Source organism: Leguminivora glycinivorella, chromosome 3 (genome assembly GCF_023078275.1).
Source record: "Leguminivora glycinivorella isolate SPB_JAAS2020 chromosome 3, LegGlyc_1.1, whole genome shotgun sequence".
NCBI classification, from domain to species: Eukaryota; Metazoa; Arthropoda; class Insecta; order Lepidoptera; family Tortricidae; genus Leguminivora; species Leguminivora glycinivorella.
Window position 1 is genome coordinate 11125922 of NC_062973.1, and position 17572 is coordinate 11143493.

Here is a 17572-nt window from a genome sequence, read left to right on the forward strand (position 1 = left end):
TCTATGCACTGTGATTACACATTTTACTTTGACAGTAACTCTCTTTAATACTCTATCCTGTTTGACAATACTGAAAACAAATATTTAATATCAAGGACGATATAATACTGGGACAGACAAAGCCTATACAAGAAAGCGTACCCCTGAAATGTATGGGCCCTTAGGCTTTAAACTAGATGGCGCTGTTTCGCAGCCTGGAAGTGGCCAAAATCAATTTTCCTCTAATATGTTTTATAAGAACAAATGACATGCTTCTTTATTTGAATATCATGACATCACGTCAATACACATTTTGAGTAAAATAAATTTGTAGGCATCATCAGTGTAATTAATAGTATTTTAATAGGTGGCGCTAAAAATATGAGGTATGATTCTTAGTATAAAGATTGTAAATCCAATATACGAGTAAATCATCCTTATATGAAATATTAAATAATATATGTATATTAGGGTGGAGCGTGGTTGTATGGAGAAAAATAAAAATTAGAAATTCATAACGGAATAGGTGTCAAAAGTTGCGGAAAAATTTGCAGATTATATTTCTGGCATCAAATTTAAAATAAGGTACTACTTTTGGCCCTCTACCAGCCGTAAAAGCAAAAAAAATGAGGTAAAATTAAGAAATAAATTAAATATGTCTGACGTCAATTTTTATTTCTTATTATTAATTAATATTATAAAAGAAGCTGTAATTAAGTGAATTTAACCATAATAATGTTTAAATTTATTAAAAAGTTTTAAATAATGATACTTCAAAATTTCATTTTTAACTCAATAATCACGTTATCATGCGAAATACGATAAACTAAGTAACAGGTGCAGTATATTTTTTGGGTTGTATTTTATATGAAAGGACATATTTAGATATAAATTTAAAGTTTTGGGTTTTTGCATTTTTCTTGATTTTTCCTATTTTTACATGATGACCAAAAGTGACATTTTAGGCGTTATTAGGCAATTTAGGCATACTTTGAAGCGATATAACTAAAATTTTTGGTTGGACTGATATGTTTTTTAATATTCTTTGAGTTTATTTTGATTGATAGCTTTTCTGTCACATGCTAAGAATATTTTTTTAAGCACGAAATACATGTAAATAGGAATTTTTGGAAAATTCCGATTTTGATATAAATTTAGGTCTCCGAAAAAAAATGTTTTAAAGTACAAAAAAAATAAATTAAAATCATTTCAGACATCAAAGACTATGTTTAATATATAAATTTAATAAAAATTTGTAAAAATAAAAAATTAAATTTTCCAAAAAATATTAATATTTTTTTATTAAATCAATGGTAGAGGGCCAAAAGTATATTGCTAGATTTTTTAAATTATTTTTCTCGTAACCTTCATCAAATTAGGCATTCTTTGAGTGGTATTCAATTGCATATTTCCAAAATTTTTAAATTCGCTCCACCCTAATGTCACAGTATAAGGATATATCAGTAGTTAATCTCCGGCAGCGGCGGCGCGGTCGTTACTACTGCGCAAGGTCACGCAGGGTTGTACAACGTTACTATAATCGACTTCGTACAATGTAAGTTGTTGTAAATCTAATAGGTACTATTAACTGTAAGTAGGTTTTAGTATAACAATACCACGTCATGACACCACATTAGTCAGTATTGAAGACACAAAAAATCATTATAAATATATTACTCTCATACGCGCAATAGTAGATTGTGTAACAATAATTGCAAAAGCGTTAATTTAAGTGTTCATTTTATATGTTTTCTCTAGAATACACCCAATCCATCACAATAAAAAAAAGATTCGTTTGAACTAGAAACGTAGGTACCTACTGTCCTACTCGTATTAGTAACTGTGTATGGCGCTATGCTAGTACCAACGCTCTTTCTACCTTTTTATCTAATAAAGATTCAAGTACGTATTTGTTTCTTAAATACTGACGAAATCATATTTACATAAAATGTTTGAATAGATGTTTGCACAATATTTAAGTAGGTACCAAACTTTCGAGCTAGATAGATCGCAGCATCTACCTAAATGTCGTTACAGATAAATCCTTATTGATTTTAATGTGTCATTCTAGCTTTAAATCTCACTTTTACGCCATTTACGTAAGCAATAATGTACCTAACACTGCAAATATATAACAACCACTTACTTTTCTGGGTGTCTAGGAATTCTAAAGAATGACATTTCCGCATTTTGAGAACTTTCCATACACCCATAAACACTACAGTAACGAAAATATGTCTTCGGTGCTGACGTCATTTTCTCCCGAACTCAACACGTCAACACAGCGCGCAAACGCGGCCCCGACTGTCCAGCCCAATAATCACCAGTTTCGCATGTTTTCGCCGCATGCGAGGGGAGGGAGGGGGACACACCGCGCGGCGTGAAGTTTGTAAGAAGAGTTATTACTGGTTTTATACTGTGCTAATGTATAACTATGAGAAAAAATATATACGTAGGTACATAAATTATAATAGATAGGTACAGTCTGTATTCTTAAGAGCATACGGTAGCGAAAATGCTAAAATGGAAAGGAGCCCCCCTTTTAACTTGGGAATTTTAGTTAAATATACAAGTGTTATTAACTAGATTTATCGAAAAAAAAATTGTCCATTAAGAACAACTCAGTCAAAAGATATTTCAAAAAAATCTTTAAAATCGAGGTTCCGCTCTCGACTCTTTCTTCCTTCAAAACTTAATCAATCGGAACGAAATTTGAGAATCTGAATAACAATGAAATAATCTATGTCGAACCGTTTAGCTTTTTTGGTTAATTGTTACCAATCTTGAGTATCACACCTTTTTTTGCGCCACAATGAAAAAAGCCGTTTTTGGAAATTTTTGATTGGCTCTAGAGTCTTTAAAAAGCAGAATATCAAAAAAATCTAAATGGTATGACACAGATAAAAATAATAACAATCTGTGTTGAAAACATCGTTGCTCTATCTTCAAAAACCAGGGAGGAAATAGTCGAGAGCGTTTGTATGGAGAATTGACCCCTACCGTATCGTCTTAACTACCATGTTACGAATTTAACTTTAGTTTTAGTTTACAGGGGAATGAAAATTTGGGAAATTTTATTGTAAGTATGTTAACTATAACTATCCTATAAATAAATCCACACGAACGAAATCATGGTCAACAGCTAGTCACCTGTACAATATTTTCACATTATCCGATCCGATATCGGATGTAGGACCGATATCCCATACATTACAGGCGCCATCTTGGATTTTTTCCATTGAAATCCTTCCGATGTCCGATATCGGATCGGATAATGTGAAGACGGACTATAGGTTATATATTCCTTAAACCGCAAAAGTTTATGCACCGCTGGCGATTAAAACGTTCACCAAAAATTAAACGTACCAACCCCGAAACATCATCATCGACTCATCCCCAATTCTGCGGTATGTATTCCACGTATTTTACCTTCCGTGTTAAATGAGGTCACGGCTTGAAGCCTATTTGTCTTCACGGTTTTCATGAATAAAATACTTGTACCGAACGGAAATAGTCAGAATTTTGAGTTGAGTGAGGCCGTCATTTTACCCAACCACACAAAATAAGTGACAATCAAAAACTCTTCCAACTACTTTTGAAATAAAATAAATACTGTAATTACTTACCCAAGTATTTTCAATATGGTATGTTTCATTTTGCAAACCCTAAGTTTACCTATATTTTAGTTTATTTTTATATTTATTCACGGTTAGTTTTATTAAACTTATATTGATCGAGACCGTGATTACCTTTTAATTATAGACCGCGACCTTTTAATTTATTGTCCAGCTCCCGATATTTCGACGCTCATGAATGTCCTGGCAGGCAAGCATGGTCGGTCGCGCGATAAATGATAAAACATCGAACTTTGTACTTGTCTCGACAAAAATCAAAACGGCAATCAACGTCGAATGCAACAAATATTCCCCTCCCACAAAAAGACTACAAATACAAATGAATGATGACAATACTAATATTGATTTAGCCTGGTTGTTCACAACTTCACGGCAATCAGAAGCAATTTTATTGATGTCAGCGTACCTAACAAAAAAAAAAGATACAAATTACAAAGTGGTGAAATCAAAAGTTTTACAATGTTGCTTATAGTTGAAAGTAAAACCTTCATTTTTTAAAAACAAAAGCACTTCGCTTTATAAACTTCTCTTGTCTTAATTAATGCATTAAAACAAAATTATATCATACCTACTTTACATTTAACTGTGAAAAGGTAAGGTAACATTATTATGTGTTAATTTTAAAGTAAATAACACGTTTCAGGTGTCAACCACAACCCTTACCTATCACCGTCATTACATTGTCGGATTATAACTTATAATTTTCCAAATTAACTTATTAATATTTATTTAGATTATAGTAAGACATGAATATAATGGTTTTTGTTACAAGAGACAGCGCTTTATTTATTTTTGTTGATGAACATGAATTAGGTAATGTAATTAATGTTTAAACTTACTTTATAAACAGAACTGATTCATCGCTGTTAGATAATAATTGTATTTTTATTATTTCTGTTTCATTGTAATATATGTATTTAGACTATTTAAGTCCCACGTCTAATTTCTACGGAAAACGGAAACAATAGGTATGGTAAAGTAATGTGAAATAGATATTTAATTATCTTTCATTGCATCGGCGACCGGTGTATTTAAAGAGATCTGAAAATGTTTTACGTTCATACCCAATCATCATCAAGCCAAAAGAAAGAAATTGAAACAGATGACTTATCAAATTATTTAATGAATTTTAAAATATCGCACCTTTGGTAAAATAATGCAATATGTGACTTTAAGTCAATATTCTTTTTACTGCGGAAAAAGCTTTAGAATAGTACATTCTATAGTATACTTCAAGAACTTTATTTTTATCTCTTTTAGTTTTTGAGATATTTTTTGGGCAACGACGTACTTACGTGCTTACTTAAGCAATAGACGTAAAACAATGCCACATATCCATATGCTTCGTTATTTTACGTCGTTTCCGCGAGCGCACTGCAGCGCGCATGCCATAGTAAAATCAGTTGTGTCAGTGTTACCGGAACATTTACATATAACACACTATAAATCAAAATTGACATGAAAAAGGCGCAAAAATCAGTGGGTCCTGTGAATAAGGGCATAACTCAAAATGACTCGGTGAAAAGGGGCACAAGTCCCAACTCGGACTTGTGCCCTTTTTCACCAAGTCATCACAGGACTCACTGAAATAATATCTCGAATTCAGAATAGTTTTAAGTGTTTTAAGTGTAAGATAGTCTTGCGTAAAACTGTCGCATCTGCACATGCGGCTGTTGAAGTTGTTTTATTTTTTGGAGTAAATTAGGCAGATCGAATATCGAATGATCACATACGATATTCTTTATTGATTTTTGGCATATTAATAAAAAATCTTTTCATTTGAACATCTTTATGTTAAGTATATTTTGCTGATATTATGCTATGAATTTAACGCAATTCTAACGTTTTTAAAAATTGTGGCCGTATATTTGTCGTTCTTTTAAGTCGTACTCCATGATGCGTCATTTCTAAAAACTGAAGGCCAAAATAATGTAAAAAATTAATACAAAATATACAATTCTTCGTTATTGTCATAATAAATATTTCATAGTCATTTTAAACCCAATTAATGTGCGGGTATTTATTTTATCAGTCGCCGCATTTACTAGGTGTCGTAAAATTCATGGGTGGTACACGTTTCAATACCGGCTAGTAAGTTAAAAGAGACTTATTTTATTTGTTACTTACAGTTTCCAAAGCAATGCATAAGTAATTATAGGATATGCCGGATATGTATTTTGGATCAATTGAGTCTCATAGAAAACACATAAGTAACATAAGATGAAAATGCACCAACCCAGGCTCATCAAAGTTTAAAAATGGTTTCAGATATAACACCAGTTACGACATGGTTTACACCTGCAGGGCAACCACATGATTGGCGCGAGGGAGAGAGACTTTTTATCTTTACTTATGTCATTTAATACAATTAAAAAAAGACGTGTGATTTATGTCGCGGCAAAATACTGACCGCCTAAGACTCATTTCATAAATTAAGTTCTTATTGAGAGACAGAATAAACGCACTACCAGTTGAAGCGACAACAGGCTAGTATTTTCTAAATTAACATTGCGTTTCTACTTACTTTGTAGAGCTCAAGGAGTGAAAGTGGATAATAACAGATTCTTTATCTCTAGAGATTGTAATTTCTAATATACTCAATTACTCAGGGACCCAGCATCCAGCCATCCATGAATGCGATCTGGACTCTGAATAATAATGGTGACTCTGTTGTTATCTGAATCTGAGTTCCATCTATAGTTGATGCAAAAATTCAGAACAGGAGTTATTGTAACGGTTGGAAAACCTTCTTTCACGGTCTTTCGGGCACACGTCTTAAAACTGCCCATAAACTAGTTGTAATTATATGGCTATAGTCTTGCTGAACTTCTTATAAGCTTGAGATGCGTGGTCTCTGTATTATTGGCATATTAGTTCATTAGACAGCTCTGATCTCAGTTGCCTCTGCGTGTTTATTGGCGTCCATTGGCCAGATTGTATTTGAACACGGAAACACTTTCGAGATGCGTGCCGATGTAGCTATGCGTGCTGAAATGGAGACTAGGTAAGTGCCTAATGAGACTTCAACACGGTAATAATGTTACATCTCCCAATACGGAATATTTTACTGGTAACTGCAAAATGGAATGCACAGAGAGGCGGAACATCAAAATACTCAAGATTCAGTGTCACTTAACCTAGTACTTAACGGTTAGAAAAACCAAAAATTAATCTGTTTATGCGGTTTAAGCTTGTGTAGAAACGGCATATTAAAAGAGCTCTGTAGAACCACCGGCACGAAAGAATCTAGCTAGTGAGACCATTTTTGCTGGTGGCAGTGGTGGCGTGTTGTTTAGATGTGTTGAAGCGGCATAATATGAAGAGAACTCAAGCGTTTTGAGAGAATCTAGCCAGTGACCATCTGTGTTAGAGGCATGTTGTATCGACATGTCAGTTTGAAACCAAGCGCCACTTAGAAATAGACGCTACAAATAACAAGCTGATGTGGTCTAAAGTCTTCAAAACGTTTTATGTATCGTACTACCGTAGGAAACTTAACTGGCTTCCTATCCGCCGTCGTAGAGATCTCCACACTCTTTCTCTTCTATTCACTGTTTTATTTACACCGTCTTCTCATTTTTACCTATCTGATAAGTTCAGATTTTTAGCTGAAGGCAGTAACCACCGTCTGCGTTCCAGCGCTGATTTATCGCTTGCCATTCCTCTTCATAAATCCCGTATTACAACAAGTCGTTCGTGGTGCGTGCGGATAAACTGTGCGCACAGTCGGTTGCATCGCTCAAGTCGAGATTGAAAAATCTGTGGCTATCTGATTGCTGATCTAAGCGATCGGTTACGAGTTGTGTTGTCTCACTGTCTCAATGTCTAAATTATTTAAATTCTCAATTGTTCCTATTTTGAGTGTAATTTCTCCATTCCTTTTTTATGTTATATTTGTTTATTCCCATAAATTATGTGTGTATTTATTTAATTATTTGTCTTTCTGGTACCTTGTTGTACTTGTTGCTGCATTTGTCACCCTCATCTCTTTTTATCCTCACATTCACTCAAAGGTTAACTGGAAGAAATCCCTCAAAGAGATAAGTTCGCCTTTGTACTGTTCTTTACTGTAATAACTGTGTTTTAGTTATCAATTGTACAATAAAGAGTTTACTACTTACTACTGAGTTTTCTGACGCATTTTAGTTTGATATCATTTGTATTTTATAAGATGCAAAAATAAATTATTACCCATTTAGAAATGTAAATAAAAGTTATTATTTAATTTATCTTTATGTTATTTAGTGCCAGAAAACTACTTGAATTAGAGGATTATTTATTATTTTATTTTATGTTGTAGAGTAGTAAAAAAGCACTAATTTGTAACATTATTGATTAAAATGATTATTTTGATTAAAATGCGTTTTATTTTTAATTTACTATGCGATCGTTTGGTACCATTATATTAACAAAGTCTTATTTTTTTACATAAAATTAAGTTCCCATTGTAAATTAGTTATGTACTAGTACTTACGTGTTTTGTTTCACCAAGGAATCCAATATTTTACTCATATATACGACCTAATATTTTTTGTTCTTTTGTAGAAAAACGACGTATCGTTACATGCTTCGTGGGTTACTTCCTAAAACAATGGCACAAGTGCACATACGTTCCGTAGTTGTTCGTAAAATAACGACGGATCATCACACGCGTCACTTGACCTTTGGCAAAACAATGCCGTATGTGCACATCGGACATACTATTTTTATCAAAAATAATGCATTAAATAAGACATAACTTAAGCGCATAAAACTACTTGCATTATTTATAAAAATATATTCACGCAAAATTTAGGAGACATTGCTGGAAACACCAAAAAGTTATCCTCAAAATTCACTCGCGAAATCTTTAAACCTCTCCTGAAAAGTGAGCATTTTGCAGATGTGGCGTTATTTGACCAAGGGTACGATATTTGAAGGATGAGACGTTATCATTGCGAAATTTGACCGCTTTTCAAACTTAGACATAGTATTATGGCATATACGAGTAAAGTAGGATTGGATAGGACATGTGGATAATTTCATGAAGTGATTTTTACTCGTCAATCCAATCAATCAATTCCAATTTTACACCTCAACATTAATTTACTTATCCGCTCTCGCTTATAACTGGACAGCTCTACTCGAATAAAACGTCGGCTACTATGAAGCTATAAAGGAAACCTTACACTTGATTAAAGCAGAACATGTTAGGGTGCTTCAACTAAAGGTCGAACGAGTAGATTGGCAAATTAAAATTGGTAGTGAAATAAAAATGTCAAATAAAGCAAGCTCTGAACGCCCTAAGCGTTACTTTGGTGTGCATTACCGTCTTTTGAGGTTCTTGGGGCTTGGCTGGTGGCATCACCCAGACGAAAATAATTTCAGCAATTTTCCTAGCGGGTATCTCTATTACTCTATTCTCACTCAAGTCGTCTGGGTGGCGGGTTTCGTCGGACTCGAAACCATCGATCCCTTCGTTGGTGAAAAGGATATCGATCGATTCATGTTCAGTCTCTCATTCGTCATTACCCATGATCTCACTTGCATCAAGCTTTATCTTTTCTTTTTCAAAAACCGTGCTATCCAGGAGATCGTTCGCACCATTGAAATCGATGTTTACGATTACTATCAAAATGTCCAAAAAAATCGCAGAACGATCAGGATTACCAGGATAATGACAGCGTCTTTTGTTTTCTTCGGGTGGATTACTATTGGCAATACAAACGTCTACGGCACTATTATGGATTTAAGATGGAAGAGAGAGGTAGCTCTTTTAAACGACACTGCCGTGAAGCCGCCACGGACGCTCCCTCAACCTATCTACATACCATGGACATATCAGTCGGATGAATCATATATCGCGACGTTCGTCCTGGAGACAGTGGGCTTGCTGTGGACGGGACACATCGTGATGACTATAGACACATTTATCGGGTCACTCATTCTTCACATGAGCTCTCAGTTCTCGATACTACAAGAGGCATTCATGACTGCATATGACCGCGCTCTGTCGCAACTAATCTCAGACATGCCGCTCGATATTAATATGCAGGGTGAATTACTTAATGAGAATATTGACTTTCCTAAAGACCGTCTGGATGAGATAGAAGTTAAAGTTAAAACATTTTACACTGACACACAAATTGAATCTGCTATAGAAAAATCGGTGAATAGCTGTCTTCGCCAACATCAATTGCTGATTAGGTTTGTATAACATATTTGTTGTACAGTAATTTCGCGGTAAATGTGCCAGATAGCAATGTAATATTACAGTATTTTAAATTCAATTGTATTGTTAGATCGTAGTATCGTAGGTAGCCCAAAACTTTTTGGCAAGCAAACATCGGTTGGGCCAACCGACTGCGTTAAACTGCCATAAAGCGCGCTGTGAATTAACTGGAGGCAGACGGTGCCAGTAAGGGAGCCAAACTTCGGGAACTTGGAATAAATAGCCGGCTACAAAGGGGATTCAATGGCATTGCATGTATTTAGCAGTTGACTGGCACTTTTAGGCAACGAGTTGCCAACTCCTGGCTTGTGACAAAGGGGGTAGTGCACAAATTATAAACAGGATTTGTAATACGGCCACAATTGTAAAGTACCTACTTACCAGAAAAAACTTACCTAAATTGAAGTATGGGACGACCCGAAAACTACTTACTACCTAGGAATCTATTTTAGGTCAAACACATTTCAGAAAATGGTTGCTTTTGTAAACAAAATCATAAGTTAACTGCATAGGTACGTTTTATTATTTAGGTTGCAAATAACAGGTAAGTGTGCAATTAAAAAAGGGCTCAATATATTCTCTTAGTATTCTACATGAAATTCGCAAACGAAAAAATAAGTAGGTACTTACAATAAAATGTGTATGACCCAGGTAAAAGAACAAGTATCAGGTAAAAGAATAAGTAGGTATGTGGAACTCTACTATTATTTAACGATATTCAAGATGAAAGAAAGAAAGCCATATAATGTAAAATACCCTATAATGGACGGTGATGCCATTATGGACAAAAAAACACAAATCCTTACAAATAAGTATCTAAAATTAGTTTCTAAAAACTGACGGCAATGTACCATAAATTAGAGTTGTAGAGCTGTTTAATTTAGAAGTTTCAATTAATTCGGTTATTTCTGAAGGATTTGGCGACAAGGTAAAATTCACCAGTTTATTGAAAAAAATATCAAGACGAATTCTTAGCAATGTTGCTAAGAGAGTCGAGTTCATGTATAAAATAATAAAAAAAAAATGCTCGGTGTAAACTTGAATGAATTTTACTTACTGCATTAAGCATGAGATAAGGCATAAAACATACTAGTTTGTTTCTCCAAAGATATAAAGAAATAGCGTTATTTTGCGAGTGTCCATTACTGGACCCGGAAAACTGCGTACCTCCTATTATGGACAAGGAACAATTTACAAAACCAAAATTTACAGAAGAAACAATCTTATGTTAAAATAACCCAAACTGATTTTATTTATGGTACATAACATTGACTCAGTATCTGTTGTTATATCATTGACTGAGTATCAGTTGGCTTTAAAAGTAAAATTTTAAACATATTTCACTGTCCATAATGGGGGATCCATTACTGGAGAACTGCCGTCCATGATTGGAGAAAAAACACCTAGTTTTAATTTGTTAACTATGAAGAAACCAATAGGAGTATCTATTCTGCAATAAGCTTGAAATGTAAAAGAGGGATAGGACATTCAAGATTTAACACGCTTAGCGGTAGAATTTTTACATTTATCAGTGAAATATCAAAAACAGGCGAATTTTTTTCTTAAACTGTCCATGATTGGGTCCGTTACCTTAAATAGATAACAAAATATATTTCTAATAAAGCATCCCTTATTATTAACAATTGTCAATAGGCGGATCTGTCCCGGTATGAAAGCAAAGAGAGTTTCTATGTGACGACCTGCAATATCTCAGGATTACCGCCCTAATATTGTCACTCAAGCTTTTTTTACGCCTAAATCAACATAATATGGTTCTTTATACAACTTTCGAGGACATCGAAATGAAGTTCACAATATTTCTGCTTGCCTTTGAGCTTTGAGCTGATATTTATTTTTATTTCTAAATTTCGCGAAGTCCTTATATGCACTTGAACATAGGCTTAACCCCTCGAATGCCTTGTCCCGTATCCGCCACAGACAATTTGGACTTTAATGAACAAATCAAAGGTTTTTAATTCAGTAACAATTTTTTTACATTGGCATTCCAGGGGTTAAACATTAGATTCTATTCATACTACAACTGTCAGAATCTTACCTACATTTTATTTTGGTGGAAGTTTCATTGGTGACATTATCAAGCCTCGGATTATTTTTCACATGGTAAGATGAAAGAAAACTATGGAGTCGACATACCTCAGTAATTGAGTATGAAGGTATATGTAACGAAAAATGTTTGTGACCATTATAATAAAAAAATGAAATTGTGTGTGGTAAATAGGTATCTTTTTTGGAGCATTTCGCGGCTTGGACGGATCAAAAAATATATTAATTTAAATTCTTCATATTTACAATATACTGATTATGCCCGTAAAGGGATTTCTCTTACCATTTGTGTTACATCCAATATTAATTATTATTGACTATTGAAATCTAAAATGTTTACAAAAGTTAAATATATCAATTTGTTTCCAGCTGCGTGGAAAAGTTCCGAGCGACTTACTCGTATGGCTTCATGACTCAGCTGCTGTCCAGCATGGCTGCCATTTGCGTCGTCATGGTGCAAGTTTCGGTAAAACAACTTCCCAGTTTGGCAATATTAAAGTATATCTGGGCCATTTATAAAATGTATGGGAATTTTGGGATATTTTTAGGGTTCCGTAGTCAACTAGGAACCCTTTTCGCCATGTCTGTCTGTCCGTCCGTCCGTCCGCGGATAATCTCAGTAACCGTTAGCACTAGAAAGCTGAAATTTGGTACCAATATGTATATCAATCACGCGAACAAAGTGCAAAAATAAAAAAATGTTTTATTAGGGTAGCCCCCCTACATGTAAAGTGGGGGCTGATATATTTTTTCATTCTAACTCCAGCGTGTGATATATTGTTGGATAGGTATTTAAAAATGAATAAGGGTTTACAAAGATCGTTTTTTGATATTATTAATAGTTTCGGAAATAATCGCTCCTAAAGGAAAAAAAAGTGCGTCCCCCCCTCTAATTTCTGAACCATGTATTTAGAAATAATGAAAAAAATCACAAAAGTAGAACTTTATAAAGACTTTCTAGGAAAATTGTTTTGAACTTGATAGGTTTAGTAGTTTTTGAGAAAAATAAGGAAAACTACGGAACCCTACACTGAGCGTGGCCCGACACGCTCTTGTTTTCTCCTATCACGATCGAAAGACCTCGCGATTCTATGTATGTTACAAAAAAGTGGGGTGGACAAAATTTAAAAAAAATGGTCCATCTGGCCGATTACCATTTAAAAAAAAATTAAATATTGGGGGACACCTTACACATATCAACCTAGCCCTAAGCGAAGCTTTTTATTACTTACACGACCGGTCTGGCTCAGTCGGTAGTGACCCTGCCTGCTGAGCCGCGGTCCTGGGTTTGAATCCCGGTAAGGGCATTTATTTGTGTGATGAGCACAGATATTTGTTCCTGAGTCATGGATGTTTTCTATGTATATAGGTATGTATTTATCTATATAAGTATGTATATCGTCGCTTAGCACCCCATAGTACAAGCTTTGCTTAGTTTGGGGCTAAGTTGATCTGTGTAAGGTGTCCCCCAATATTTATTTATTTATTTATTTATCGGGAGAAAAGGGACAATTATCGTATAATAATTGCTAATACTAATATATAAACTTGTATTGGTAAACTAAGTTTCATAGCTGGGCATTAACTCGTTAATCCGTTAATCGTTAATTAACGAAGTTAACATTTCGGTTAACGGATTAACTTTTAAGTTAACTTTAATAAATGTTAACGGATTCGTTAACTTCCGTTAAATTTCATCGAATCCGTTAATCGTTAATCCAGCACCCCAAGCGGCTCGCTGCGTCGCGAATACCACGTCCTGACTGCTACTGTAAAAACCCGTAGTACTCGTACGGCAAAACCTAGTATTTATCGGTAAAAGCAGATCCGTCGGTTATAAACAGTCTAAAGATCAATTGGCGACTTTGGATCACTTATTCGAGATCTTCTAAATCTTATTAGACGTGCTAGATCGATCACTAACCTGGGAATAGAGTGCAATCATCAGGCATGACAGACAAATCGCGCAACCGACGCATCGAGTCCGGCGGGCCTTAGATTACTCTACCAAGTTATCGTGGCTCACAGCATCGAATTGTCGTCTCAAATCTCAATCTGAAGAACCGACGCACCACGATCGCGACCGCATGAATGACCCAATAATTACCAATCCGAAGTAAAACCTAGGATTTAGCCAACCAATGGCGGTAAAAGCCCGAAGAGACCGTAATTATTACGTTTTAATGGTTTTTGGTGGATACTAAGTAAATACAAATACATAATACCTACAGTGAGGTCCTATTTTTATGACGTGTTAACGAATTATCGATTAACTTTAACTTCCGTTAAATCTACCGACATGTATCGCTTTAACGATTAACGAAGTTAACTTTTTAAGTAACGGATTAACGATTAACGAAGTTAACTATTTGATTAACGGTGCCCAGCTATGCTAAGTTTATAACTCTAGACTCCATTACACGATATCTCAAATGCGTAGGTATAATAATATTATTATTAAACCAATTTTCAACCCTTGGGTGTAAATTTTAAAGCAACCTTTTGAGAAAATATTTTTAGTAATCATGTTTTACTACCTACTTTACTTCAACGCAACGGTTTATGTTTAGGTTACATACATTATAGGTACTACTGTAAAGAGAACTGTTTTTTTTTATAAATTAAAAAGACTGATTCCAGGCAATTTGAAAGTAAACTTCAGTTATCACAAGATACCTACTCTAAGGTTTTTTTTTGTTTCAGCAAGATGCATCGAGTTTCAAGTCGATCCGTCTGGTAACATCCCTGGCGTTCTTCATTGCAATGATAATACAACTCGCCATACAATGCTTCACGGCAAACGAGCTTACACTTCAGGTTTGTCCTTCCATATGAGTAAAGGATTTTCCTCACTATAGAACATATGGTAGGCCTTTGCCTAGGCCACTCTATCAATATTGAATAAATCGGACGGGCCCATACAAGTATTTCGTGTCTTAGTTCCCGTTTTGTCGTAAGATCGGTTTTACGAATGTCAACCTCATTTCTTCGGCGCTTCTTTCATCGAAAACCAGCCACCAGTCCGTCAGCGTTTTGGTCCGCCTGCCATCAGCATCACTTTGGAAGACGTTATTTGCATTTTTGATGACATCTATGAACCTGCATGATATTGATATTGTCTGAAATATTATAATTTGTGTCTGTCTGGACACATAATATCAGACATCTATTTTTTTTTATCGCGTCAATATTGGTTAAGCCATTTCGTTAATAGCTTACAAGAATTTCAGTCTGCGCTTGGTCTTAGCAGTAAAATAGTTCATCAGTGAGAGTGCACGGTAAATTGTAATGCAACTTTAATTAAAAGAGATAAAACGAGAATATGTAGTCACAGTTACATTTCGCGCCAATCCAATATCGGAATTCGGAAAACTCGTTTCGTCAACATCATAAATCACAAAATGACCGAGTGATCGAAATTACATGCGAATTTAATTCGCGCGCGGGCCATTTAATGAATAACATTATATTATTTTGGTTAATTCTGGATAGAATTATGGTTTTTGTATCCGGTTATTTTTGTAATGGGATTTGATGTATGTTAATCCACTTTATTTAAATAAAACATAGACATCGGACCGCGTTTGGTTGTGTTGCTAATAATTGCTATCCGGAAAGAGCCGCCTAGACATGCCGCTTGCTATCGGTGTTCCAATTTGAATATAAGAACTTCGCTTCATTTAGCGACTATTGTTCAACTTGTCTTAAACTCATATGTAGAATATACACTTATTTAATATGAATGTATGTAATTTTAAATTTTGTCCTAAGAAGATTCAACTAACTTCATCAACTTAACATAAAACTGCAAAACCTAACCACACTTATCGTTACCTAAATACCTATTTATATAGTTATAGATACTACCTATTTTGTGTCCAAAATTGTGTATTCGCGTTCATGAATATTCAGTGTTGACTTCTGACATTGACGTTAGGTAATCCCGGCTTAGCCGCCAATACCAGCAGTGTCCCGGGCGGCCGCCAGTCAATCTCGCAAATGCTGTCTTTAGCTATGTGAAATACACCGGGGAACCTAGCCAACGTCACAATCGCTTTCGTTATCGTTATCGTAGCTAGCTCTGTCACTCTTTAGTATTGGCGCGACAGAGCCAGTTGTGTTTCGATCGCCACGTAGAGTCAACGATTGTCACTTCGGCTAGACAGGCAGTGGTCGTCACAAGTTTACCGCTTCAGTAGTCAAGTTAGGAAACTCTCAAATTAAAATTTCAGAAAATAATATATTTTCAACGTCGTTTTATTAATAATATTGTACCTACCTCTATGTCATTATAAATCGATAGCAACATTCGACTTTTGTATTGAAAATTTCAACATTATAAATGTATCTATCTAGAGTACCTATCTAGTCTACTATTAGTACTGATAAAGCTATATTTTTAAGAAAATATTAGGTTTAAATTTTTAACTTCCCTAGTTATGTCTCTTTTCACCCCGCCATCCCAACTCGCCCCGGTCGGCGGCACATTCTAATTTAAACAAACTTTATCAATGAAATAACCTTCAAGATCCACCGATAAATATTGCCATTTTTCTTTTATTACGAGCGTCCGACGACACTGGCATGTGTTATTTCGGGAATAAACGTACAAAAGCAAAGTCCATTTCTACTGTATTTTTCTCTGAGACTTGGTAAATATTTTTGAAGCCAATGCCACGTGTAAAGGAAGCGCGACTTTCATTTTGTTTGCAACTTTTAGCGATCTATTTTTTTAAGTTTGAAAAGTAGATATTTTTCAGTACCTATCTAAATAAATTGTTTTAATTATAATCATTTAATATAAATAAATCTAATTTCAAACATTAATAACACAATCGGCCTCGAGCGTCCTGCCAAAGACCCGAAAGTGCCTACTAGTTCTAAGTTTATAGTAACCTAGGATTATACTACACTTCGTAAAGCCGATATTACAATATCATAAAAATATGATCATAGACAACATACAGTCCTTTTTCTTCACTTTGGATAAAAAGGGAGGCATACAGACCTATGATCATATATAGTGTACTATCGGCCTAAGATAACACTATCGTAGCTCCCTATCGCTTTTTTGTAGTGGCGCGACATACATCAGACTGCGACAACGATTGTCACTTTTTTTTTTTTATTGTTATTAAAGTACAGTGACAAACTTATATCTAACATATAGTCCCACAAATATCTGGAACAGAAACTTCGGCCGGCTTTTAATAATTTTGATAATATTTCAGGCTGAACGCGTTTCGGATGCGGTCATGCAATCAAAATGGGAGCGTATGACACCTCGCATACGCCGGTACCTTTTGATGGCGATGGTGCGAGCACAGCGGCCTCTGAGGCTATCTGCCGCCGGCTTTGCCTACATGGACAACGGGTGCTTCTTAGCAGTAAGTACCAAATGAGTAGAAAGTAGACAATAGAAGATATGTCTTTTTTTTTATTGATTTATCAAAAATTACAATTTACTGTGGGTACCTTACATTAATGTTTCGCCAAACTGCGGAGCAGTTTGTTGGCGTTGCGCTCAATCTATTTCTAAAAGTAAAGGTATGTAGGTAGGTACACTATTTGTCCAGGGGGCGACCTTTGAATCTCGCATACAGGATTTTGTTACTAAAATACCGGTTGTAAACGGTGACTTGCTTATTATTTTCAGTGACAATTTTCTGAATTCAAACGCGTG

The 17572-nt window shown here is 35.0% G+C and overlaps 1 protein-coding gene across 3 annotated transcripts in view; it reads left to right on the plus strand.

The window, feature by feature from the left end:
* Window positions 1-17572, plus strand: part of LOC125224822 (odorant receptor 45a) — a 29471-nt gene that overhangs the window by 6310 nt on the left and 5589 nt on the right. For 2 of the 3 annotated variants that reach the window (XM_048128296.1, XM_048128295.1), the window contains exons 2-4: window positions 12259-12355; window positions 14593-14706; window positions 17121-17276. In XM_048128296.1, coding sequence (XP_047984253.1) covers window positions 12299-12355; window positions 14593-14706; window positions 17121-17276 — 327 coding nt within the window. In that variant the 5' untranslated portion in view covers window positions 12259-12298. Of the gene's footprint in view, window positions 1-8759; window positions 9801-12258; window positions 12356-14592; window positions 14707-17120; window positions 17277-17572 lie in introns of those variants that run through there. The other variant, XM_048128294.1, reaches the window with a different exon arrangement.